At 41.8% G+C, this 24,190-nt stretch overlaps 1 protein-coding gene and 1 long non-coding RNA gene across 2 annotated transcripts in view; one reads left to right on the forward strand and one right to left on the reverse strand.

Annotated features, from left to right (window-relative positions):
* Window positions 1-642: 642 nt before the first annotated feature.
* On the forward strand, window positions 643-23,940 carry BHMT (betaine--homocysteine S-methyltransferase). Its single transcript, XM_055298718.1, has 8 exons — window positions 643-751; window positions 5,138-5,270; window positions 8,630-8,748; window positions 10,045-10,236; window positions 10,973-11,120; window positions 17,388-17,570; window positions 19,094-19,322; window positions 22,573-23,940. The coding sequence occupies exons 1-8, from the start codon at window positions 719-721 to the stop codon at window positions 22,754-22,756; spliced, it is 1,221 nt and encodes a 406-aa protein (XP_055154693.1). The 5' UTR covers window positions 643-718; the 3' UTR covers window positions 22,757-23,940.
* The window catches only part of LOC129493058 (uncharacterized), an 83,096-nt gene continuing 63,081 nt past the window's right edge, over window positions 4,176-24,190 (reverse strand). Inside the window, exons 2-6 of the long non-coding RNA XR_010114441.1 lie at window positions 10,958-11,107; window positions 10,036-10,148; window positions 8,608-8,746; window positions 4,774-4,900; window positions 4,176-4,666 (exon numbers count right to left, since the gene is read on the reverse strand). This is a non-coding gene — a long non-coding RNA (uncharacterized lncRNA). The remainder of the gene's footprint in view (window positions 4,667-4,773; window positions 4,901-8,607; window positions 8,747-10,035; window positions 10,149-10,957; window positions 11,108-24,190) is intronic.

A 24,190-nucleotide genomic window follows, 5' to 3' on the forward strand; every position in this document is an offset into this window, starting at 1 on the left:
AAGTCTGTCCTTGTTAAATATTACAAACATATTCTTATTAGAAACTAATGTATTATTAGAAACTGCAAGGCATGTTTGGGTATAGGGGTAGAAGTTCATTTTGAACATACCCGCCAATTCAGGGTTAGTATTGGACTCCTCTATTAAAGCCGCATTTGTGTCCCGTTATACTGGATGTATATCACACGGGAGATCACACTCCAGGCTGAAGATCTTCCAGGACTTCATCCCCTAATTCCATAATCTTGACGCCTTGGCCTTTGACAAATATTTGAGCATCGAATGGACTTCTCAGAGGCCTCTCTGGCAGCCTAAGTGGGCCATGGTGCAGGATCCCAGGTGAGCGAGAGGACGGTCAGGGTCGGGGCAAAAGTGCAAGAGGCAAAAGGGACGCTAGGCAGGTTTGAAATCTGAGCGAGTGGCAACCTCGCTTTTTCTTATCTTACTTTTCGGTGGTTCCACCCATTTGGGTGAACAATCTGGATTACCTCCTTGGCAGGCCATGTTCCCAACAGGAGGCGGGCCTGATGAAGGGCTGGTGGGCGTGTTCCCGCCCAAGGTCCGCGTTGGCCCGCGCAGTGGCTGGGAGGCCCTCCCCACGCCCAACTGCGGGTATAAAGAGGCAGGTTGCGGACTCAGAGCAGCTCTGGGCTGCGCAGCGGGAAGGCTCGCCTACTCGGTCCGCATCCGTGTCGACCACCTGTCTGGAACCACGAAGATGCCACCCGTTGGGGGCAAAAAGGCCAAGAAGGTGAGTCTCCAGGGGACCCGAGGGCGCTCTCCTTCCCCTCCCACCTGCTCTGTACCCCAGCCTCAGGGAGCGCAGAGGAGCCCTCGGACCCTGCCTGGGACACATCATCCTCCTACTCCCTCCCCTCCCTCAGCCTCAGACCAGAATGTGCTTCCAGAACTTCTCCAGCAGGACCCCAAAGCGCCTCTGAGCCTCCCCACTACTTCCCCACGTTCAGAGCGCGCCCCCAGAGCGCCTCTCTCTCCCCTCCAGCCCCAGCCCCGTTTGGACCAGAGTGCGCCCCAGATCTATGTGATCCTTGCCCCTCAGACCCAAAGGCACCCTCTGAGCCGTCCCCGACGGCTAGGTGTCCCCAGAACTCCGAGCCTTCCAATATCTTCTGAATCTGGCACCCCAAGACCAGAAAACTCCCCAGAGATACTGCTCCTAGCCCCGCAGGCGCGATATCCCGTCCCCACTGAGCCCCGCAGCGCGCCTCGCATGCTCCGCATCTGTGTCCGAGGCCGCCGCGAGCGCCCTCTGCACCCGGCGCGCCCAGAACAGGGAGGAGTGCGCGGCGCTGGCTCCGACCTTTCCCGCCTGGATCCGCACCGCAGGTGTCGGGGCCGCCTCCCCGCCGGATTCTCGCTGCACCCAAGGCCCAGGCGCTGGTTGGGTGATTGCAGATTTTCACAGGCAATTTGATGTCTGTGATGACAGAAAAATGTCATCCGAAATGTCAGCCTCGAAAACATGGTTTAAGAAAAAATGGGCAGAGTGGCTGTAAGATACTGAGGAAGGGCTGTTGATGAAATTGTAAAACCCAATTCCAGCCCCAGATGAACAAGTCCATCTCTTGGCTTTCCCAGTGGCTTGTTGGGAGGAGTATTTTCAGTACAGATGGTAGGGCTTCCTCTAATTTGGGGAACGGATGGATAGATGGACTGACTGCCGTGGAATGAGACTGGACAGGTGGTAAGAGAGAGAAGGATGGAGGGAAGAGAGAATAAACTTGACCTTTTGGTATCAAAATGCCCAGTCCCAGGCCTGGCACAACAGAGGCCCCCAGAAAATGGTAGGGAGGCAGATGGGGCCAGGCCAACTGTATCCTCTGGACTGTAAGGACAGCGAGAAAGGTCCAGCTCTCATCCCAGTGCCTGCCCTGCTGGAGAACCAGCTGAGGTGTGCCCAGTTTCTAAAGGGATGGCCTCCCAAATCAAAAAGACCTCTACACAAGGAAAAAGATCAATTCGGTTACAGATTCTAAATGCAGCATCGTGGATGCATGTTGATGGCATGAGTGGGTGTTGAGATGGCAAAGGACTATGGACTGTCACCAGTTAAAGGAGGGTGAGAATTTCGCCAGTCCCTAAATGTACTAAATGAATAGTCCGCAGAGACTGGGAAGGATGATTCCTATAGATATAGATATAGATATAGATATAGATATAGATATAGATATAGATATATAGATATAGATATAGATATATAGATATAGATATAGATATATAGATATAGATATATAGATATAGATATATAGATATAGATATAGACATATATAGATATAGATATATAGATATAGATATATAGATATAGATATAGATATTTTTTGTTTGTCCCCATTCTCATAGCCATGTAAGTCTAACTTATTCCTCAAACTCAAACTCAGAAAATCTAACATTTTAAAGAATTATCTTTATAGAATTATCTAAGCAACAGATGAATGTAAGATGGAAAAAACAGTTTCCTTAGTAACTTGTTTCCGTGCATATGTCAGTGTTAAAACAATATATGGACAATAACATGTCTACACATTTCAGTTTAAAATTAAAATAAATGTTACAAAGTTTGCACATGTTCATTATAAACAACTAGGGAAAGCACAAAGAACAGTGCCTGTTAAATTCTGGTGTATATTCTGCTAGTTTGTTGTTGAGGCAAATATGCACTTCTTAGACAAAAATGGGCTGATATTACACATACGGTTTTGTAATACTTTTTCACAAAACAGTATATTTTTTTCACAGCACATTCCACTTTTTAAAAAGTCTGTTTAGGCCGGGCACGGTGGCTCAAGCCTGTAATCCCAGCACTTTGGGAGGCCGAGGCGGGTGGATCATGAGGTCAGGAGATCGAGACCATCCTGGCTAACACGGTGAAACCCCGTCTCTACTAAAAAAATACAAAAAAATTAGCCGGGCGTGTTGGCGGGCGCCTGCGGTCCCAGCTACTCGGGAGGCTGAGGCAGGAGAATGGCGTGAACCCAGGAGGTGGAGGTTGCGGTGAGCCGAGATCGCGCCACCGCACTCCAGCCTGGGGGACAGAGAAAGACTCCGTCTCAAAAAAAATTAAAAAAATTAAAAAAAAATAAAAATAAAATAAAAAGTCTGTTTAGCTTGGGAACAGAAAATCCTGAAGTCTAGATTATTTTAAAATGCAATAGAATGTAAGAGATAGTATTTCCAGAGGTAATCACTCAACAAGTGCATGAGCCGCATAGTAATTGAATCGCCACTACCCACCCTGCCACCCAACATCAGATCCTTAGCTATGCTGCACATTAAAATGTTGTGGTACTAAAGTTTGAAAACACACACATCAATGAGAGCTGCTAACTGCCCAAATGTCATGAATTATTTTATCCAAATAAAAGTAGCAAGTCATATCTCATTTAAGTGACCCTTGTTATGTTTTTTATGTAACTGTGCTGGCAGTAGTGTGTGTGTATATATATATATTATAATATACATATTATATATATAATATAATATGTATATTATTGTTGTTAATTAGGTCATAGTTGTAGTTTTCAGATGTGACATTTAGATACATTGCAATCATGACGAATATTTGGATTTCAAAATGACATGTGAGCCATTTATATTTTTGTAGTGCTTTGTTATCTTATGGGCTCCCATAAGATAACATGGCTTCAACATTATGGCTTGAAAATGTTTTGATCTGAAAGATATATTAGGTAACATACAGCATAATCCTACCACTTTGCTTCTGTCTGGTGAAATGTCAATTGTTTCCTCTCTCTGAGCACCAGCTGTCCAAATGGCATGGGAAGGGGCAGTGGAGGGGAAGAGAATGAATATGAGGGAGGTTCTAAGAAGGTGGCAAGGAATTGGGATGCAAAATCCTGTGACTGCCTCTCACAGATTTCTGGAATGCTTGTTATTATGTCAGCTTTTGTTTTATCCAGTTATTGGTAGTAAATGGAACACACTGGGTAAATACATCCCAAGTTATTCCTTTACACTATACAGTTTTTTTCAGGGCTGTCCCACCACCCCCGATCCCATTTAAAATCAAATATAGATATTATTTAAGCATAAAAGAGTCAGGAAGCCCTATGCTCCCCATCTGGAAAACCATGTATAAATTACTCAGGGACTCTGGGTCTTAATTTCTCATTTGTGAAATGAGAGAGAGATCTCAATTGAATTGAGTACTATTTATTTTTAAAGTCTATGATTCTTTGAAATTACAAAAAATCTATTAAACTACAGAGTTACTTTGTAATTCACAAAACCCTTTCAAAATACTTAATTCCAAATTTTTCCATAGAACAACACCAGGGTGATTACTGCACAGTATTGTAAATGGAATAAGTATGGAGATTGGGCTGAAAAATCATTCAACAAATTATTTAGTTGTCTCTTCCTTGTTCTCATCATAGAGTACAGCATGTGCACACTCATAACCTGGACTGTATAGCATAGCTACTGTTGTGGAAACTGAATTTTAACACCAAAGATGGAAGTCTTTGAGTGATTTGGCCACCTTTTCAGTCTTAAAATAAAATGGCTTAATAGCATGGCTGGGCACTGTGGCACGAGCCTGTAGTTTCGGCTGCTGGGAGGGTGAGACCGGAGGATCTTCTGAGCCCAGGAGTTCAAGTTCCTCTGGGCACATAGTGAGACGCTGTCTCTAAGAAAAAAAAAAAAAAAAATGGCATTCTATGCCATTTCAACTTCTTTAACAATTTTTTAACCCTCTCTTTAGTTTGTTGATAGAGTAAGAAGACTAGTATTTACCATTTTAAGAATCTGTGCTTAAGTGCAGATTTGAGGCTTTACAACAAAATCTTTTCATTTAATCCCTCAGCAGATAGTTCTTCAAACACACCTCCCATGGTGTTCTTCAAATACTCTTTAACGTGTTCTGAAAGACACCCCCCACACCCAGCACATACAAAGGAATACACAAATGTTTATTTTATGAGCATTCTGGTTGTTTGTCTTATATATAGCCATAAATGTATATATAAAATATACATTTTTCTCTGAAAATTCTAAAATAACCACACATCTCCAAGAATATGTTAGCAAAAGTAATAAAAATAGAAAATTATCTTAAACACTCAAGTAACTCCTGTTCCTCCCTCATCTGTAATTTTAGGGCATCCTAGAACGTTTAAATGCTGGAGAGATTGTGATTGGAGATGGAGGGTTTGTCTTTGCACTGGAGAAGAGGGGCTACGTAAAGGCAGGACCCTGGACTCCTGAAGCTGCTGTGGAGCACCCAGAAGCAGGTTGGTGCAGAGCTCTATTGTAAGTTCTCATAAAGGAGCCAGGTGTGGTGGCTCATGCCTGTAATCCCAGCAACTCAGGAGGCTGAGGTGGGAAGACCACTTGAGCCCAGGAGTTCAAGACCAGCCTGGGCACATAGGGAGACCCAGTCTCTCAAAAGTTTTTTTAAAAATTAGCTAGGCATGGTGGTGCACGCTTGTAGTCCCAGCTACTTGGGAGGCTGAGGCAGGAGGATCGCTTGAGCTATTTTATGCAAATGATTTTGTGTATCTGCAGTGCTTTTGTAATTTAGACTGAGTGGTAGCTAGAATTGATGGAAACCCCTGAAGAGTCTTCCTGCAAGCTGGACTTCACCTGCAACATTTTTATATATCTCGTGCCTGGGCCTGACGTTTTCATGTTCTGGGCAACAAGAAAGTAGTGGTTATGCTACAGGCCCACAATCCCCTGTCCAAACTACATTTTGGGGTCAAACGTGTCTTGGAATCCAGGAATCTGGGGATGTTAGAAAGTTAAGACAGTACAAATGTAGCATATTACGTAACATTCCCAAAGGGCCCTGAAGCAGCCCCCATTGAAACACATTAATACGTTTTCGCATCAAAATATATGACTACCCTTACTAATTGAAACATGTTTATCAATACCTTCATGTTGGTTCAGGTGATATTTTGCCCCCAAATGGTTTTGCTGCAAACTTACCCAACTGAAGAAATACTTCAGAATTTTATTTGACCTTTTAGAGTTTGCTGTGGAATTTCAAAAACTTGCATTTCTCAAGCTAAATCTATAAGGCTAATCTCCAACTATGCTATGTACATATATAATCATGTATCGATGTACATTTAGCTTCTATGATTTTAAAATAAGTAATATAATGAGGAGTTAAGGCCATAAAATGAAGGTAATCAATTAGTATAAGTGACATCATTGCGTAAAAGGGGCTAGTCCTATTGTATTATGGGTTAGAGGATGAACCTAGGAACCTTGTGATCAGGAAAAAGTAGGTGAAAGGATACTCAAATTACCAGCCTCATTCTCTTGCTAAAGTTTATGCCCAAAGTTATGGTTCTTGCACCGAGTGGAAGCAGCTTTAATTCAGCAATGAATTCAGGTTATCGGGGTCTGGAAGAGTTTGAGGAATCTGCCTTGCTGATAATTGCCCCCAGGTGACTCTAAGATGGATCATACTTAGAGAATCACTGCAGTTTTAGAAGCATGATGAATAATCAAGAGTGAGGAGTTGTCTTCAACTGCTTGGGATCACTGCCCTGTGGAAAAATCTGATAAAATTTTATAGACCTTCTGCACTACAAAATGTATTTATACATAAAAATTTGCACACATTTCCAGGGTTTTTTTCATGAAACCTCTGGAACTCCACCCAAGGACCATGTGAGTGGACTTCGTAGTTATAAACCATTTATTCCTAGCGTCCAGAAACCTAGTATATAGGCCGTTCAGCCCTCTCCAGCCACAGCAGCTCTGGGTTTATCTGATTGATATATGGGACTCCCTATATTTTTAATTGGTTCTGTTACTAATTAAAACAAGTTTGAAGCCCGCTAATTTAGGGATGCTTTTGAGGTCCCACTGAGAACTTTCTATGATTTAAAAAATCATGAAAAATGTTTGGCTACAAGCTTACAAATCCATTTTCTAAAATTTAAAAGCTTTTTTTCACTTGTGTATTCATCTATTTACAAACAAAAATCAAGGTTTCTATGTTCCAGGCACTCTACTCTACTAGTCGTCTGGTATACAAGAGATGAGTATAGACTCATCTCCAGTGTTAGCCCCGAGGGCTAAGAACTTCAGTGTCCTAGTAATTTCCTAGCCTCTTACATAGTTGCTCCTGGACTTTTGGATTTCATAAACCTCTGAAATTTCAAAATAATTTTCAGGAGCTGATATATTAATAGCATGCTGATTTCTTACTTTGCCCAGTTAATTCTCCTAACAAAAACAACCACCATCGAAGTTTCACAGTCATTTTATAAAAGGAGTTTTTTTTTCCACTATCTTACAGTGGCAGTTTTTGACAAGGCTGAAAACAAAGATGGGTTGGGGAAACTTTAAAAAAAAGATGCCTATGCCTCACTCCAAACCAATTAAATCAGAATATCTGTGGATTTGACATTCCGATCCATAATTTTCAATTTGCAGGGGGTCTAATGGGCAACCACAGCTTAGGACAGCTATATTAAAACAAATGATACTTTCTTAAACTGAATACATTTAGCTATATGGGAAAAAAAATCCCACCATATTTCCTCCAGCTGATAAAACTTTGCCACTTGGAGGCCTCATGCCTGTAATCCTAGCACTTTGGGAGGCTGAGGCAGGCAGATCACTTGAGGTCAGTAGTTCAAGACCAGCCTGGCCAACATGGCGAAACCCTGCCTCTACTAAAAATACAAAAAAATTACCAGGCGTGGTGGCAGGCGCCTGTAGTCCCAGCTACTTGGGAGGCTGAGGCTGGAGAATTGCTTGAACCCAGGAAGCGGAGGTTGCAGTGAGCCAAGATCACGCCACTACACTCCAGCCTGGGTGACAGAATGAGACTCCATCTCAAAAAACAAACAAACAAACAAACAAACTTTGCCATTTGGCATTCATCCATGGATCTGTGCTTGGAAATCTTGCTCCAATTCTTATTTCACCATGCTACCAGAATTATCTTTTGAAAACACTGTATTAATCACATCATCCAGTTGCTTAAAAACTAAATATTTCCCTGACTCATCAACTCCAGCCACTCAAAGTACTTGTCATTCCCCCAAATGCCATGCCTGTTCCTGCTTTATTATCTTTGCTCAGGCTGTTCTCTCTGGATGGAATTCCCTTCCCCAGCTTCTCTGCCTGGCAATAGCATTGAATTCTTCCAAGTGCAGCTCAAATGATTCCTCATCTTCGGACCTCCTTCGCCCCCTTGCCCCATGTCCTGGGTAGAAATGATCCCTTCTTCCTGCATAGCCCAACCATGCAGTGCTGTAGTCAGTTATTTCTGGACAGACTGTGAAGTTGTCCAAAGACAGAATAATGGATTGTTTATCCTTATGTCCGTGGGTGCCATCCACAAATACAGTCAATGAATAATAAACAAAATAAACAATGAAGAAGATGAGCAAATACAGGAATATGAGCACCCCCCACCCACCCATTCATCTAGTCATAGCAGGTTTGCAGGAGTTGCCAAGAGACTTCAGATCTCCCTCTCATCTACCCCTAAGATGTGCAAATGTCAAGCAACGAGAAATTCAAGCAGTTACTTTCCTGCTTGTTTATCTGACAGCCATTTGAAAACATCGTGTGTTAATAAACAGATAGAAATTATACCTTTCCTCATTCACTCTCCCAGTTCGTCAGCTTCATCGAGAGTTCCTCAGAGCTGGCTCAAACATCATGCAGACCTTCACCTTCTATGCGAGTGAAGACAAGCTGGAGAACAGGGGCAACTATGTCTTAGAGAAGATATCTGTGAGTAAAACCAGCCGTGGGACTTTTAGAAGGATATTGTCGACCTATTGCATCAACAAAGCTCCCATAGAGAAAAAGGTTCAACCTTTTCAGAGTTTTGTTTTATTTCTAATAATACAAAAATGAGAGGCGTGAATAACAGCCTTAGGTTTTATTTAGCTGGAATCCCCAAAATTAACAAAGAGGCATTTAGCGAAGCAGATGAAAGAAGAGGTATTTAATGATTAATGATTCTCCCAGTCTCTTGACTAAGTTGCTGAGTAAGTTGGGCAACCTTAACAAATTCTTTCGTCCTTAATGTTTTTAAATGTAGCATGGCTAGAGGAAAGATCGTAGGCATAATAAATCAGTAAACCTGGCCGGGCGCGGTGGCTCACGCTTGTAATCCCAGCACTTTGGGAGGCCGAGGCGGGCGGATCACGAGGTCAGGAGATCGAGACCACAGTGAAACCGCGTCTCTACTAAAAAATACAAAAAAAAATTAGCCGGGCGTGGTGGCGGGCGCCTGTAGTCCCAGCTACTCAGAGAGGCTGAGGCAGGAGAATGGCGTTAACCCGGGAGGCGGAGCTTGCAGTGAGCCGAGATTGCGCCACTGCACTCCAGCCTGGGCGAAAGAGCGAGACTCCGTCTCAAAAAAAAAAAAAAAAAAAAAAAAAACAAAATCAGTAAACCTGGAATAGTGCCTGACTCAACCATGTCTACTTTGTGATGTTGAACCAACCCCTTTACCCCATCAAGGCTGAGGTTTCCAAAATTCCATGAGTGTACAGTGCTAGGTTTGGGGAGCTTTTTGTTTGTTGAGCATAACAAACAACTTTTAAAGTCTAAATAATTAGAAAAGACCTTATTAGTTATGCGTTTATCTGCTAATTGAGAACATACATACAAAAACATCCTGAATTCTATAGGTATTTAAATTTAATTTTAATCTTCTTAATGGTAAAAGCAAATCATCATCACCACCACTACTATTTGTTAGGTACTCTCCTAAGTGTATCTTAGGCACTGGAATATAACCAGATAACATCCTTCAATGTAAAAACTTTTACCATCTCACACATCTTTGGTATAATGTAATGTCATATATAATATATATTTATTGTTACTATCACTATTATTAGTGTTGTTGTTATTGCAAACTGTTCAACTTGGTAAAGCTTTGAACTATTCCATAACAGTCATTTTCTGGAATAAGATACTATTGTAAATATACAACTAAGATGTGAATATTTGAATAATAATTTTATTTCAATTTCACATGAAAATTTAGATGTCTCATATACTCACCCATTTTAGGGGCAGAAAGTCAATGAAGCTGCTTGCGACATCGCCCGACAAGTGGCTGATGAAGGTGATGCTTTGGTAGCAGGAGGAGTGAGTCAGACACCTTCATACCTTAGCTGCAAGAGTGAAACTGAAGTAAAAAAAATATTTCTGCAACAGTTAGAGGTCTTTATGAAGAAGAACGTGGACTTCTTGATTGCAGAGGTAAACAAAGATGTGGTGAAAGATAAGACAAATACACCTAGTACATTTTCTCTACCTTTTGCTTTCAAGAGTACTGTGTGGGGTTAGGTGACAATCATAACTAGTAATAGTAATATTTAGTTTTTGAAATCGTTTTCCAATTCAGCACTTCTGCTAAATTTGATTCAGTTCATCTGATATGGTGTTTTTCAAACTTTTTGACTGCAATTTACAGTAAGAAATCATTCTATTTCATTTTTAAAATGCTAACGGGTCACAATTCAAAGTTTGAGAACAGTAATAAAGAAGTTTTTAAGCAACAGAATACGTTTTCAAATTGTTTTGGGAAAGGCTGGGCACGGTGGCTCACACCTGTAATCCCAGCACTTTGGGAGGCCAAGGCGGGTGGATAACGAGGTCAGGAGTTTGAGACCAGCCTGGCCAACATGGTGAAAATTTTGTATTTTTCAAATATACAAAATTTTCAAAAATTTTTCAAAAATACAAAAATTTTGTATTTTTAGTCTCTACTAAAAATACAAAAATTAGCCAAGTGTGGTGGCGGGCGCCTGTAATCCCAGCTACTTGGGAGGCTGAGAAGGAGAATTGCTTGAAACTGGGAGGCGAAGGTTGCAGTGAGCCGAAATCGCACCACTGCACTCCAGCCTGGGTGAAAGAGCAAAACTCTGTCTCAAAAAAAAAAAAATTGTTTTCGGAGAAACGAGATTAAAAGTACTCTAACCTTAACTGATTCCAGTATTTTGAACACGTTGAAGAAGCTGTGTGGGCAGTTGAAACCTTGATTGCATCTGGTAAACCTGTGGCAGCAACCATGTGCATTGGCCCAGAAGGAGATTTGCATGGCGTGCCCCCTGGAGAGTGTGCAGTGCGCCTGGTGAAAGCAGGTGATGATAGATTTCAATCAGTTTGTGATTAGTAAGTCTTAAAAGAACACACTAGCGCACATCTGTCTACAAATCAGTGTATACTACTTTCATTAACATAAAAACCATTAATTTATTTTTGTAAGAATATTGATATTATTGAATCCCAGAGGAAAAGTTTTAAAAATACACACAGGCCATCCTGGCTAACATGGTGAAACCCTGTCTCTACTGAAAAATACAAAAAATTAGCCGGGTGTGGTGGCGGGCGCCTGTAGTCCCAGCTACTTGGGAGGCTGAGGCAGGAGAATGGTGTGAACCTGGGAGGCGGAGCTTGCAGTGAGCCGAGATCGCGCCACTGCACTCCAGCCTGGGCAACAGAGTCAGACTCCGTCTCAAAAATAAAAATAAAAATAAAAATACACACACACACATACGCACATACACACATGCACACACACACTAGGCTTTTGAAAGGAACAACTAGCCCTAGCTGGAGGTTTATCTGCAAGTGAGGTCTTTAAACATTAATAACTTTTAAGTTAGTTGCCCTGTTTGCCAAAGTTTTTCATTCTCATAAATTACTAGCATGTTTTGCTTTTTGTAATTGGTATAATAAATCAGAAAATCCTTTGATACAAAACACTGACTACCCAGTATATCTTTTGTATAATTGTAAACCCATTCCAAATATTGGGTTTCATTTCATTTAGAAGAAACCCACAGACTGTTTTTGAAACTGCCTCATTTTAAACCCAGAGAATAATTGTCAGGCGAAGAGCCTGACTCACTTTGTATAATAGAGAAATTTTGACTAGCATTTTGTTTAATCTCTGATTTTTACCCAACCCCTGATTTTTCATGAAAATAACTTTCATACTTGTCATTAAGAATAACAAATATTTAGATTTAGAGATGAAATTGTATAATCATAATTTTTCATGGGGAAATATAACAATTAGGGGAGAGGCAAGTTAACTTTTTGTAGAAAGATCAGAGGAGGCCTTCATTATCCCCATTGTTAATTGGCATGAATGCTTGGCCTGCATCTAATTCTTCCCTCATTCTGTACAGAGTAGATGGCCAGTTTTTTATATCGCTGCATCCTGTTTATATTCTTCATAGCACTTCTCACTTATCTCATTTGTTTAACTGTTTAATGGTTGACTCCCTCACTAGATTATAAGATCTATAAATGTAGAGACTATCTGTTTAGTTCAGTACTGAGTATCCTGTGTCTAGCATAGCATGTAGCACATAATAGGTCCTTAACAAATATCTGTCTAGTAAAGCTAGTCCATCTTCCAATGTTTAGTTCAAATTATTATACTTCCATGTATCCTTACATAATTTTTCCTACCCCAAGTGATCACTTTTTCCTCTCAGCAATTATAACATTTGCAATTTATACCACTCATTAAGAATATCCTGGCCGGGAGCGGTGGCTCACGCCTGTAATCCCAGCACTTTGGGAGGCCAAGGCGGACGGATCATGAGGTCAGGAGATCGAGACCATCCTGGCTAACACGGTGAAACCCCGTCTCTACTAAAAATACAAAAAAATTAGCCGGGCGTGCTGGCGGGCGCCTGTAGTCCCAGGTACTCGGGAGGCTGAGGCAGGAGAATGGCATGAACCCGGGAGGCGGAGCTTGCAGTGAGCCGAGATCGCGCCACTGCATTCCAGCCTGCGTGACAGCAAGACTCCGTCTCAAAAAAAAAAAAAAAAAAAAAAAGAATATCCTCAGTCTGCGGTAGCTCACGCCTGTAATCCTAGCACTTTGGGAGGCCGAGGTGGGTGGATCACAAAGTCAGGAGATCGAGACCATCCTGGCTAACACTGTGAAACCCCGTCTCTACTAAAATAAATATAAAAAAAAAAAATTAGCCGGGCGTGGTGGCGGGCACCTGCAGTCCCAGCTACTCGGGAGGCTGAGGCAGGAGAATGGCGTGAGGAGGCAGAGGTTGCAGTGAGCTGAGATTGCGCCACTGCACTCCAGCCTGGGCGAGAGAGCGAGATTCCATCTAAAAAAAAAAAAAAAAAAAAAGAATATCCTCAGTCTATAGTTTTTCCAGTCATCGAGAATGTTAATAGGGTTCTGTGGTTAAATACATTTAGAAAATGCTATATTAAACCAAATTAAGCAGATATCTTGTTTTGTTTTGTTTTTTGAGACAGAGTCTCGTCACACTGTAGCCCAGGCTGAAGTGCAATGGCACAATCTTGGCTCACTGCAACCTCCGCCTCCCAGATTCAAGTGATTCTCCTGCCTCAGCCTCCCGAGTAGCTGGGATTACGGGCACCCGCCACCATGCCTGGCTAATTTTTTGTATTTTTTAGTGAGACGGGGTTTCACTATTTGGCCAGGCTGGTCTTGAACTCCTGACCTCGTGATCCACCCGCCTCAGCCTCCCAAAGTGCTGGGATTACAGGTGTGAGCCACTGCGCCCGGTCTTAGGCAGATATCTTTACTGTGGAACTTATCAATATCTTTGATACGTTCACATATATTCCTAGTCTCCAAGAAGATGATGTAGTGAACAGCTACTTCCTAACTTAATTGATCATGGAACATTATTTTCATGGACCAAACCTTGGAAAACCCTGTGCTAAATTATAAAATTGTTGATGTCAGGAACAATGTCCTTTATTTCTACTTCTCTATAATCTCTTGCAAGGAGGCTTACACCTAAAAGACATCCAATAAATAGCCAACATATTATTAATTTATTAATAGAATGAAGTTAAGCAAGGAAAGAGAAACTCTGGCAGCACAACATCCAAAAAAAAAGGGTAGCCAAAGATCTTCAACAGCTTATAGCTTAGTTGATATCAATGACCTTCTCACTTGGTTCCAGACTTGGATATTGTGGATATATATACTTGTAAGTATATGTATACACAATCTGATGAATATATATATATATTTATATATATGATATACAAGTATATCTATACATAAAAGTATATGTATATATACACACACATATTCTGGATACATAGGTATACACACACATACAAGTATATTTACTTCTGAATACTTATATATATCCACAATATTCAAGTCTGGAGCCCAATGGGAAGGTCAGGGTAAGAGAGAGGAACATGGGAGAGATCTGGATATAGATGGTATTGAAAGCCTAGGACAGAAAAGGAAGTTTAAATGGGGAAGAAAAGATGAATCAGTGCAATCTTGGAACACTCCAGTTGAGAGTTTTAGCCTTGAGGAGGAGACAGCACAGAACATGAAGACATTTTTTAAAAAAATATTGAACAGAACATTTATTAAAATAATAAACCAGAAAGGTAGAAACAATACTTTGAGAGTGTGTGGGAAGTTGCAGAAGCCAAGAGAAGGGGAGTGTCAATGAAGGAGGAAGTTGTCCACTAGGTTGCATACTGCTGAGAGCTTCAGTGAGATGAGAGCAGAGAAGCAGCTGCTGGATTTGGCAAGGTTGAGGTCATTGGTAACCTTAACAAAAGTTGTTTCAGAGGAATGAAGGGGAGTGAGGCCTACTTGGAACAAGAATGAAGAGCAAACTGCAGACCCAGCCCAGCAACAGCAAAGACACCTGCCACTCACCACTGGATTCCATGGGTTGTGGCATCAGCTTTGCTGCTCCTGGGAGCTGAACACTGGGGTCACTCATCACTCATGCTGCATCCAGAAATAATCTCTCTTGCTCTTGTTCTTGGTATCTCTATATACAAAATACAAAATCTTAGGCCATGAGTCCATCCAAAAAAGTCCTTTTTGGTGGGTTGGTTGGTTGATTGGTTGGTTGGTTGGTTTTGAGACAGAGTTTTTGCTCTGTTGCCCAGGCTGGAGTGCAATGGCACCATCTTGGCTCACTGTAACCTCCGCCTCCTGGGTTCAAGTGATTCTCCTGCCTCAGCCTCCCAAGTAGCTGGGATTACAGGCGTGTACTATCACGTCCAGCTAAATTTTGTACTTTTAGTAGAGACGGGGTTTCACCATGTTGGCCAGGCTGGTCTCGAACTCCTGACCTCAGGTAATCCACCCGCCTCAGCCTCGCAAAGTGCTAAGATTACAGGCATGAGCCACTGCACCTGGCCCAAAAAAGTCCTTTTTGGGGGTGGAAACAACCTCAGAGTTCATCAACAGGTGAATGGATAAAACAAAACATGGTGTATCCATACAATGAAATATCATGCAGCTATAAGAAGAAATGAAGTTCTCAAACATGCCACAACAGGGATGAACCTTGGAAACATCATGCTAAGTAAACAAAGCCACTCACAAAATGACAAATATCATATGATTTTGTTTATATGACATATCTAGAATGGACAAATCCACAGAGACAGAAAGTAGATTTGAGGTTACCAGGGGCTAGCAGAAGGGGAAAACAGTTAGTTCTTAATGGGTACAGTTTCTCTTTGGGGTATCGAAAAAATGTGGAAATAGTGACAATGGTTGCACAACATTGTGAATATAATTAATGCCACTTAAAAATGGCTAAAATGGGCCAGATGCAGGGGCTCATGCCTATAATCCCAGCACTTTGGGAGGCAAAGGTGTGAGTATCGCTTGAGGCCAGAAGTTCAAGACCAGCCTGGGCAACATAATGAGGCCTTGTCTCTACAAAAAAATAAAATTTTTTAAAAAGGTTAAAATGCCCAGTTTTACATGATATATATTTTACCACCATTTTTAAAATGAAAAAAAAAAAGGAAAGAAAAGTCCTATCTGGGAATTCCTCACACTTTGAGAGGATAGAGTAAAAGAATTGTAATGTCATGATGCCTTCTCAAATCTTCTGGAGGAGGAAACTTGCAAAATCATGTCTAGTGATTGCCATGGCAAATCATCTTTCGTCCAAATATAGTTAAGAACATAATGACTATAAAGAAAGTTTTTGAAGAAAATGAAATATCTAAAACATATTTTGTTCTCACTAAATCAAACTTCACAGCACCAAATTTTACAAGAATACTGTAGGAACACAATCCCATATAGTTGTGAGTCTGGGGAGGCTGAAATGTAAATTAAAAGCTTGTCAGAATGATTGATAGGCTAGTAACCACATTGAGTAGCTGAAGTCAAAGGATTTTTGAGATTCTTTTTCCCCAAACTATTAATCCTAGACACAAAATTCCTTCTAGAAAACACATGTCTAAAAAACTTTTTTCCAAATTACATTCTGCTGCTGTGCCCAAGAAGGCTAATGAACTTATTAAGCTGGCCTGGTAAAAAGGAATATTTATTTACACCTCAAGTAAGGAGTATGGTAAACACAGGTGTAATCTAGCAGCTGGGAGTGTTGAAAAATTATTGTGCTTGCAACATAATGTCCAATGTTGAAAAGTTTGACTACTAAAATTTGAAGTTTAAAAAAACTCTAATAATTTTTTTTTGAAAAAAGATGGACAGGGCTGGGCGTGGTGGCTCACGCCTGTAATCCCAGCACTTTGTGAGGCTGAGGTGGGCAGATCACGAGGTCAGGAGATGGAGACCATCCTGGCCAACATGGTGAAACCCTGTGTCTACTAAAAATACAAAAATTAGCATGTCATGGTGGCGTGCACCTGTAGTCCCAGCTACTCAGGAGGCTGAGGCAGGAGAATCACTTGAACCTGGGAGGCAGAGGCTGCAGTGAGCTGAGATCGTGCCACTGCACTCCAGCTTGGGCAACAGAGCAAGAGTCTATGTCTCAAAAAAAAAAAAAAAAAAAAAAAAAAAAAAAAAAAAAAAAAGATGGACAGCCAAATGGCCAAATGTGCATAAATTACACTTCAATTATACCAGACTCTTCAAAGCATTTTTCACAGAAAGCACTTCCTGCCTGCTAGTAATCATTCTTACTCAAAGGTAAGAAAGGTTTGTGGGGAATGAGGACCCATTGCTATGCTTCCAGTTCATCATTCCAGTTAAAAGCTTCCTGCTGGGTGTGGTGGCTCATGCCTGTAATCCCAGCAGTCTGGGAAGCTGTTGGATCACTTGAGCTCAGGAGTTCGAGACCAGCCTGGGCAACATGGTGAAACCCCATATCTATAAACAAACAAACAAACAAACAAAAATTAGCCAGACGTAGTGGCACACACTTGTAGTCACAGCAACTTGGGAGGCTGAGGTGGGAGGATTGCTTGATCGCTTGAGGTGGAGGCTGCAGTGAGCTGAGATCACACTACTGTACTCCAGCCTGGACAGCAGAGTGAGACTGTGTCTCAAAAAATAAAAAAAACTTCCTGATTCCCGATAGAGAGGAGAGCTGGCCCTGCTGGTTTCTGGTGCATCCCTAAGGCTATCATGCTCTTCCCACTCACAGGAGCATCCATCATTGGTGTGAACTGCCACTTTGACCCCACCATTAGTTTACAAACAGTGAAGCTCATGAAGGAGGGCTTGGAGGCTGCCCGACTGAAAGCTCACCTGATGAGCCAGCCCTTGGCTTACCACACTCCCGACTGCAACAAGCAGGGATTCATCGATCTCCCAGAATTCCCGTTTGGTAAGACCAACATTTGATGAATCATCTCAATATCTTCATTTGATATTCATATAAACTCAAGTAAATCTATACCCAGAGATCTTTTGTCATAGTGAAGAGATGGCTTGGTGTCTCCATGTCTTGTCCCTGGTTTCTGTCCCTGCAGCCAAAAGCCCCTTGGTATTAGAGAAGAGCAGAAGGAAAGGATGGTCCTGGCTAGAAAAAAAGATCTCTGAACTTAAATATAAAATCTGAGGTGAATCAGCATCTAAATAGACAACCAGTGAGTCATACTTTGGGGTTGGTGAGGATGCCCTCCGTGGGGGAATCAATAGATATTTAGTTCTAGTTCCAGCTCTGTTGCTAAGTCCTGTCACCTTAGGAAAATCTTTGAATTCCTCTAGCTCTCAAATTCTTTACTGGGAAAATAAGATCAGACCAGTTATCTCTAAGGTCCTTTTCTCCAATTTTTAATATGGCTCAGCTACTCCAGAGTTTTGGGATTGCAGGCAAGATACCATCATCGAGTGACTGTATAACAAGTTTTAATGAAGAGACCAAGCAGATGAAGTGAGGGGATACTTGCAGTCCGGACAGAAGGAAAAAGTTTCCCAGCATGTTTGGGAAGAGGGGGTGGGTTGACCTCACAAATTAAGCCAGAGTGGTCAGCAGGGGCAGAGCATGCCCAGCCTCCTATTTCCTTCTAAGGTCTTTACACCCTATCCTATATTTTATAGGGACCCTTAGACAAGTAAGATATTATAAAATACAATCACTCTGGAGGAACCACGAAGGAAGAAAGGCAAGGCATTTGTGTTACTTACTGCTGTATAACACATTAAATTAATGCAAAATGTAGTGGCTTGAAAACCCATTTCTTATCTCCCAGTTTCTCCAGGTCAAGAATTCAGGGATAGCATAACTAGGTGGTTTTGGTTCAGGGTCTCCTAAGAGGTTGGAGTCCGGATATTGGCCAGGGTTATTATCACCTGAAGGCCTGTTGGGAGCTGGGGGATTTACCTCCAAGCTCACTTAATTGGTTTTTGGGAGTTAGTGTCAGTTTCTTGCTGTCTGTTGACTGCGGGCCTCAGTTCCTCAGCTCATGGGCCTTTTCACTGTGATGCTGGAAAACATGCTTGAAACGTGTGATGCTTGCAACATGACAGCTGGCTTTCCCCAGGGTGAGTGCTCTAAGAAAGTGCAAGGCAGAAACCATAATGTTTTGTATAGCCTAGCCTCTGAAGTCACATGCCAGTTCTGCCATATTCTATGGATCTCACAGACTAGCCCTGTTATAATGCAACAGGGACTGCACAAGAGGAAAAACATCAAAGGGCAGGGGTCATTTGGAACCCTCCTGAAGGCTGGATACCACAGCATGTAAAAGTGAACATATAACACAACGTAGCAAAGTTTTTCTTAAATGTAAAAATTGAATATTGAAAACAATTCATTTATTGAAAATTACATACTTGTAGCTACTTATCTTGAATTTTTATGAAAAGAATGTATAATGCCTAATGGCATAATGCCACTTATTACAGGACTGGAACCCAGAGTTGCCACCAGATGGGATATTCAAAAATACGCCAGAGAGGCCTACAACCTGGGGGTCAGGTACATTGGCGGGTGCTGTGGATTTGAGCCCTACCACATCAGGGCAATTGCAGAGGAGCTGGCCCCAGAAAGGGGCTTTTTGCCACCAGCTTCAGAAAAACATGGCAGCTGGGGAAGTGGTTTGGACATGCACACCAAACCCTGGGTTAGAGCAAGGTAAGCATCTTTTTACTAACCCAAACTAATTTAGATTATGAATATGTTCAAGTGAGGCCATTTAGAAGACTGCAGCAAATTTGTTGTGTGATGATGAAGAATCAGTCATGCCCAAATTCTCTCCCAGAGATGTTTACAAAGCATCCTTATTAGGTGATTTCTGGAGATTGTTTTAAGAATATGGAATGTATTTGGCCTGATTTTGGATTTTGAGAAGAAAAAGAAAAATTTAAAAAAAAAATTTTTTTTTTTTGGCCGGGCGCGGTGGCTCAAGCCTGTAATCCCAGCACTTTGGGAGGCCAAGGCGGGCAGATCACGAGGTCAGAAGATCGAGACCATCCTGGCTAACACGGTGAAACCCCGTCTCTACTAAAAAAATACAAAAAATTAGCCGGGCGAGGTGGCTGGCCCCTGTAGTCCCAGCTACGCGGGAGGCTGAGGCAGGAGAATGGCGTGAACCCCGGGGGGTGGAGCCTGCAGTGAGCTGAGATTGCACCACTGCACTCCAGCCTAGGTGAAAGAGCGAGACTCCATCTCAAAAAAAAAAAAAAAAAAAAAAAAAAAAAAAATTTTTTTTTTTAAATATAGGCTGGGTGCGGTGGCTCACGCCTGTAATCCCAGCACTTTGGGAGGCCAAGGTAGGCAGATCACTTGATCTCAGGAGTTTAAGACCAGCATGGGCAACATGGCAAAACTCCATCTCTACTAAAAATACAAAAAAAATTAGCCGGGCATAGTGGTGCATGCCTGTAATTCCAGCTACTTGGGAGGCTGAGGCACAAGAATTGCTTGAACCCAGGAGGCAGAGTTTGCAGTGAGCCAAGATCATGCCACTGCACTCCAGTTTGGGCAACAGAGTGAGATTCTGTCTCAAAAAAAAAAGAATATAGAATGTAAATAAGTGTAAGTGGCAATGAAATGTGATTTCATGCTCTAGTAAAGCACCATTAGTGTGGTGCACAATAATCTTAAATTGCATTGATTTTTAAGAGTTAAGGATCACTTAAGTATAGCTAATACTGATTGTTCTATATCAAGCATGATTTTCAGAGCTGGGAATATGGTGGCAAATAAGACAGGCAAGGTCTTTGCCCTCAGAGTTTACATTCCAATGGGGAAGATGAATAATACACTAGTAAAAAAAATTTATGTCAGGCACTGGGAAGGGCAGTAGGAACATAGAAATGAAAACCTGTGGATTAGAGACTCACAGTCTACTGGGTAAAAGAATACGAAAGCCAACGTATTATACTGTGGTAGCTGCTTTAGTAGATGTATGGATAGAAAAGTAACAAGAGAAAAGAATGACTATCTCTGCCTAACAGAAAGATATTTTAAAAGAAGGGTTTTGGGGCTGGATTTTGAAGGCTCAATAGGCTTCTACCATATAGAGAACTAGGAAGTGGGTAGAGAACAGGTGCTCCAAGCAGAGGTAGCAGTTCCACTCTGTTCAGCAGCTGTTAACGGAGCACAACTATCTGTCAGATGCTGTTGTGGATGCTGAGGTAGCAAGCTAAACAAGGAGCTAGCCATCTAGCAGGCAGAACGATAAACAGGTAATGTCCAATGAGTATAGTAAGTCCAAGGATGAAGATGTGCATAGGTGTGCATGGTCTGAGCTAATGTCCCAAGGGGCAAAAGGCAGAGGGAGGGTGAATGAAGGATTTCTAAGAAAGCTGATGCCTGAGTTGAATTCTGAGAGAGGAATTACATTGCCAGAGGAATAGCCCTCAGGAAAGCACTGAGAAGTGGAAAGAGAATGACACATTGAGAAACTGGAAGTTTGAGAATAGCAGACAGAATTTGGTGGAAGACACCTCTCAGGAGGAGGAGGCAGCCTCTTTATTCATGCTCAGGAGTTATGTAGGACCCCATCCCAAAGGCAAAGAGGAGGCTGGGTGGTCTCAGGTAGCCCAGGGCAAGGTTAGATTAGCAAGTTAGCAAGTTGTAATCGCCATGTGAGGAAGACTTGCTAGGAGGGACAGCAGACAGGTTGGGGCCTGAGCTAGAAGGAAGCAAAGGAAATAGAAGGGCAGAAGTGGAGCCTGCAGAGTGAGAGGTGCAGAAGTTATCCAGGGTTTGGGGAAGAACAACCAAGGTGAACTCAGCTGGCTCATGAGGATGTGAGGAAGGACAGGTAGAATAAGTGGAATAGACAGTACTCCTATCCCAAATTTTCCCTGTACATATATTAAAAGAAGAAATTCAAGGTGGGCATAGTGACTCACACCTGTAATCCCAGCACTTTGGGAAGCCGAGGCAGGCGAATCACTTGAGCTCAGGAGTTTGAGACCAGCCTGGGCAACATGGTGAAACCCTGTCTCTACAAAAAATACAAAAATTAGCTGGGTGTGGTGGCATAGGCCTATAATCCCAGCTACTCAAAAGGCTGAGGCCGAAGAATCAGTCGAACCCGGGAGGCGGGGGTTGCAGTGAGCCAAGATCATACCACTGCCCTCCAGACAGGGTGACAGAGTAAGACCCTGTCTCAAAAAAGAAATTCAAAGTAATTTTAGACTTACAGATTGAGGGGAGGGGGTGGATTTTTTAGTCCGGATGAATGTGTGTTTTAATGGATGCACTCTTAAAATCCAAAGATGGCTCCCTCAATGTGCATTCATAACAGAACAAGAAATCATATCAGTTTTTACATCAAAGGGCACCTCCTATGACAAAATCCATTGTTAATGAGGCAGATGCCTCTGGAGGAAACACTGTAAAAAGCCATCCAGCGGAATGAACCGCTTCCCAGTCCCTCAATTGCTTCTGACGTTTCTTCTCATCTACAAAAGTAAAATACAGTGTACAGTAACCTTTTAATGAAAACACAGCATCATGGATGGAGACAAAGCCTGCTGCTGATGGTTGTTGCTGTTCAGCAGCTGACACGGGTATTCTAGTGATGCTACTGTGCTGCTTAGTTACCCTGAGCACATGATTTTTTTTACTGCATTAATGGTATCTCATACTTTTCCTGTTAAGTATTAATGTGTGGATAAGTATAAGCAAATGATTGTTTATCAGTAGCATATAAATTCGGAGTCAGGAATCATGGTGAAGCCAAACAACCACAGACTGTCCCCACAGGTGGCTGAGATTGACACCTTTGCTTTTTAATGTCTGATAGGCAACTTTGTGTGCTGCATGAAATTATTTAAAATATTATATAATTTTTAAATGGTTCCATGATATAAAGACCAAAGCTAGGAGAGGGGTCTGACGTCTGATGTCATGTGTTTTGTTCACACAGGGCCAGGAAGGAATACTGGGAGAATCTTCGGATAGCCTCGGGCCGGCCATACAACCCTTCAATGTCAAAGCCAGATGGCTGGGGAGTGACCAAAGGAACAGCCGAGCTGATGCAGCAGAAAGAAGCCACAACTGAGCAGCAGCTGAAAGAGCTCTTTGAAAAACAAAAATTCAAATCACAGTAGCCTCAATAGAAGCTATTTTTGATGAATTTCTAGGTGTTTGAGCCACAGTTCCTACAAATATGGAAAAGAGGGTTAAAAAGCAGTGCTTTCATGAATGCCATCCTACACATATTATTGCTATTACCTGAACAAAATAGAATTACAAATAGCACTTGATAATTTTAAAGTATGTTTTAGAAATTTTCTTAGGAGCAAAGTAAGTACAAAGTAAATCTTGAACAGGTTCACTAAGCACCCACCCTGTGTAAGGTATTACGGAAATCACTGCAGCACAGGAAAAGTAATTCAGATGTTAATCCCACTTGAAGAAGTTGGTAGGCTAGCAAAGAGGATGAGACATGAACTGTCATAAAGGACTCAGCAACCAGCCAGGGACAGATAAAGTGCTATGGAAAGGGGCTTCCAAGTTCTTTTGAACATGACCCTTAGTAACAAACACAACTTATATAATGACCCAGCAAAACACATCACATCTTACTGTCTAAATTAAATGTGTGATCCATCCTAGTATTTTCTATTCCATTCCTTCTCATTCTATTTCATTTATAAAACATGCCAGTTGAGACTTTTCAAATGGATTTTTATGACCCACTACTGGGTGTGGATCCACAGTTTGAAAAATATTGCTACAGGACACTTCAGATAAGGAGACCATCCTGTTTAAGTTTATTCTTATAAGTAGGTCAGTCATATGAGACCTGATCAATAAATATCCAATACCTAGAGTCCTGCTCTCAGAGTTCCAGAGTTCTTCTGTTTCCTGACCCACTTTTCTACCAGTAAAAGACATAGACCAATGGGGAGGAGGGAGGAGAGATGAATATTTCAGCCCTCTCCATCCTAGTCAACACTGGATCCACCTAGTGCCTCTGGGCCCTAAGGCTGAGCAGAGTGAGCTTGTATTAGTTGGTAGCTTTTAAAAAATATGATAAGAAAAAAGTAGAGATTCTCCAAACTCTAGCCTGGTTTCCTAGATTGATAACTATGATATTTTTCTCTGATAATTTAATATCTACTCTCCTACAAAAGCTCAAGCCTGAAGATACAAGACTACTAGAAGGAACATGACTACCCTCAGTGTATTAGAAAAGAGGTCATGCTGCTTTCTAAACATTCTTGAATTGTTTGAGCTGTTTTGAAATTGTAATTCTTTTCAGCTATTAAAAAGAAGAGCAATGAGACTATATTGCTTGTATTTTATTCTTATCCTGGTTCTACAATTTGCTAAGTCTTACATGAAACCTCTATACCTCAATTTCTTCACCTGTTTAAAAGAAAAACCTACTTCACAAGTATGCTGGAATTTTAAAGGAGCAGGTGGCAGTATTTAAAAGGAAAAGAGGCCCTACTGGCTCTTTCTGGAGAGCCAATCAGGGAATTCTAGAAAACAAAAATAGGCCAGGTATGGTGGCTCACGCCTGTAATCCCAGCACT

Source organism: Symphalangus syndactylus, chromosome 11 (assembly GCF_028878055.3).
Source record: "Symphalangus syndactylus isolate Jambi chromosome 11, NHGRI_mSymSyn1-v2.1_pri, whole genome shotgun sequence".
Lineage (NCBI taxonomy): Eukaryota > Metazoa > Chordata > Mammalia > Primates > Hylobatidae > Symphalangus > Symphalangus syndactylus.

What these genes read in the sequence shown, in the direction of transcription:
- BHMT (XM_055298718.1), top strand. Translation starts at nt 719, where the DNA reads ATGCCACCCGTTGGGGGCAAAAAGGCCAAGAAG. An exon ending in TGTGGAGCACCCAGAAGCAG is followed by an intron (nt 5,271 to 8,629) that starts GTTGGTGCAGAG and finishes TCACTCTCCCAG; the next exon opens with TTCGTCAGCTTCATCGAGAG. An exon ending in TCTCCCAGAATTCCCGTTTG is followed by an intron (nt 17,571 to 19,093) that starts GTAAGACCAACA and finishes CACTTATTACAG; the next exon opens with GACTGGAACCCAGAGTTGCC.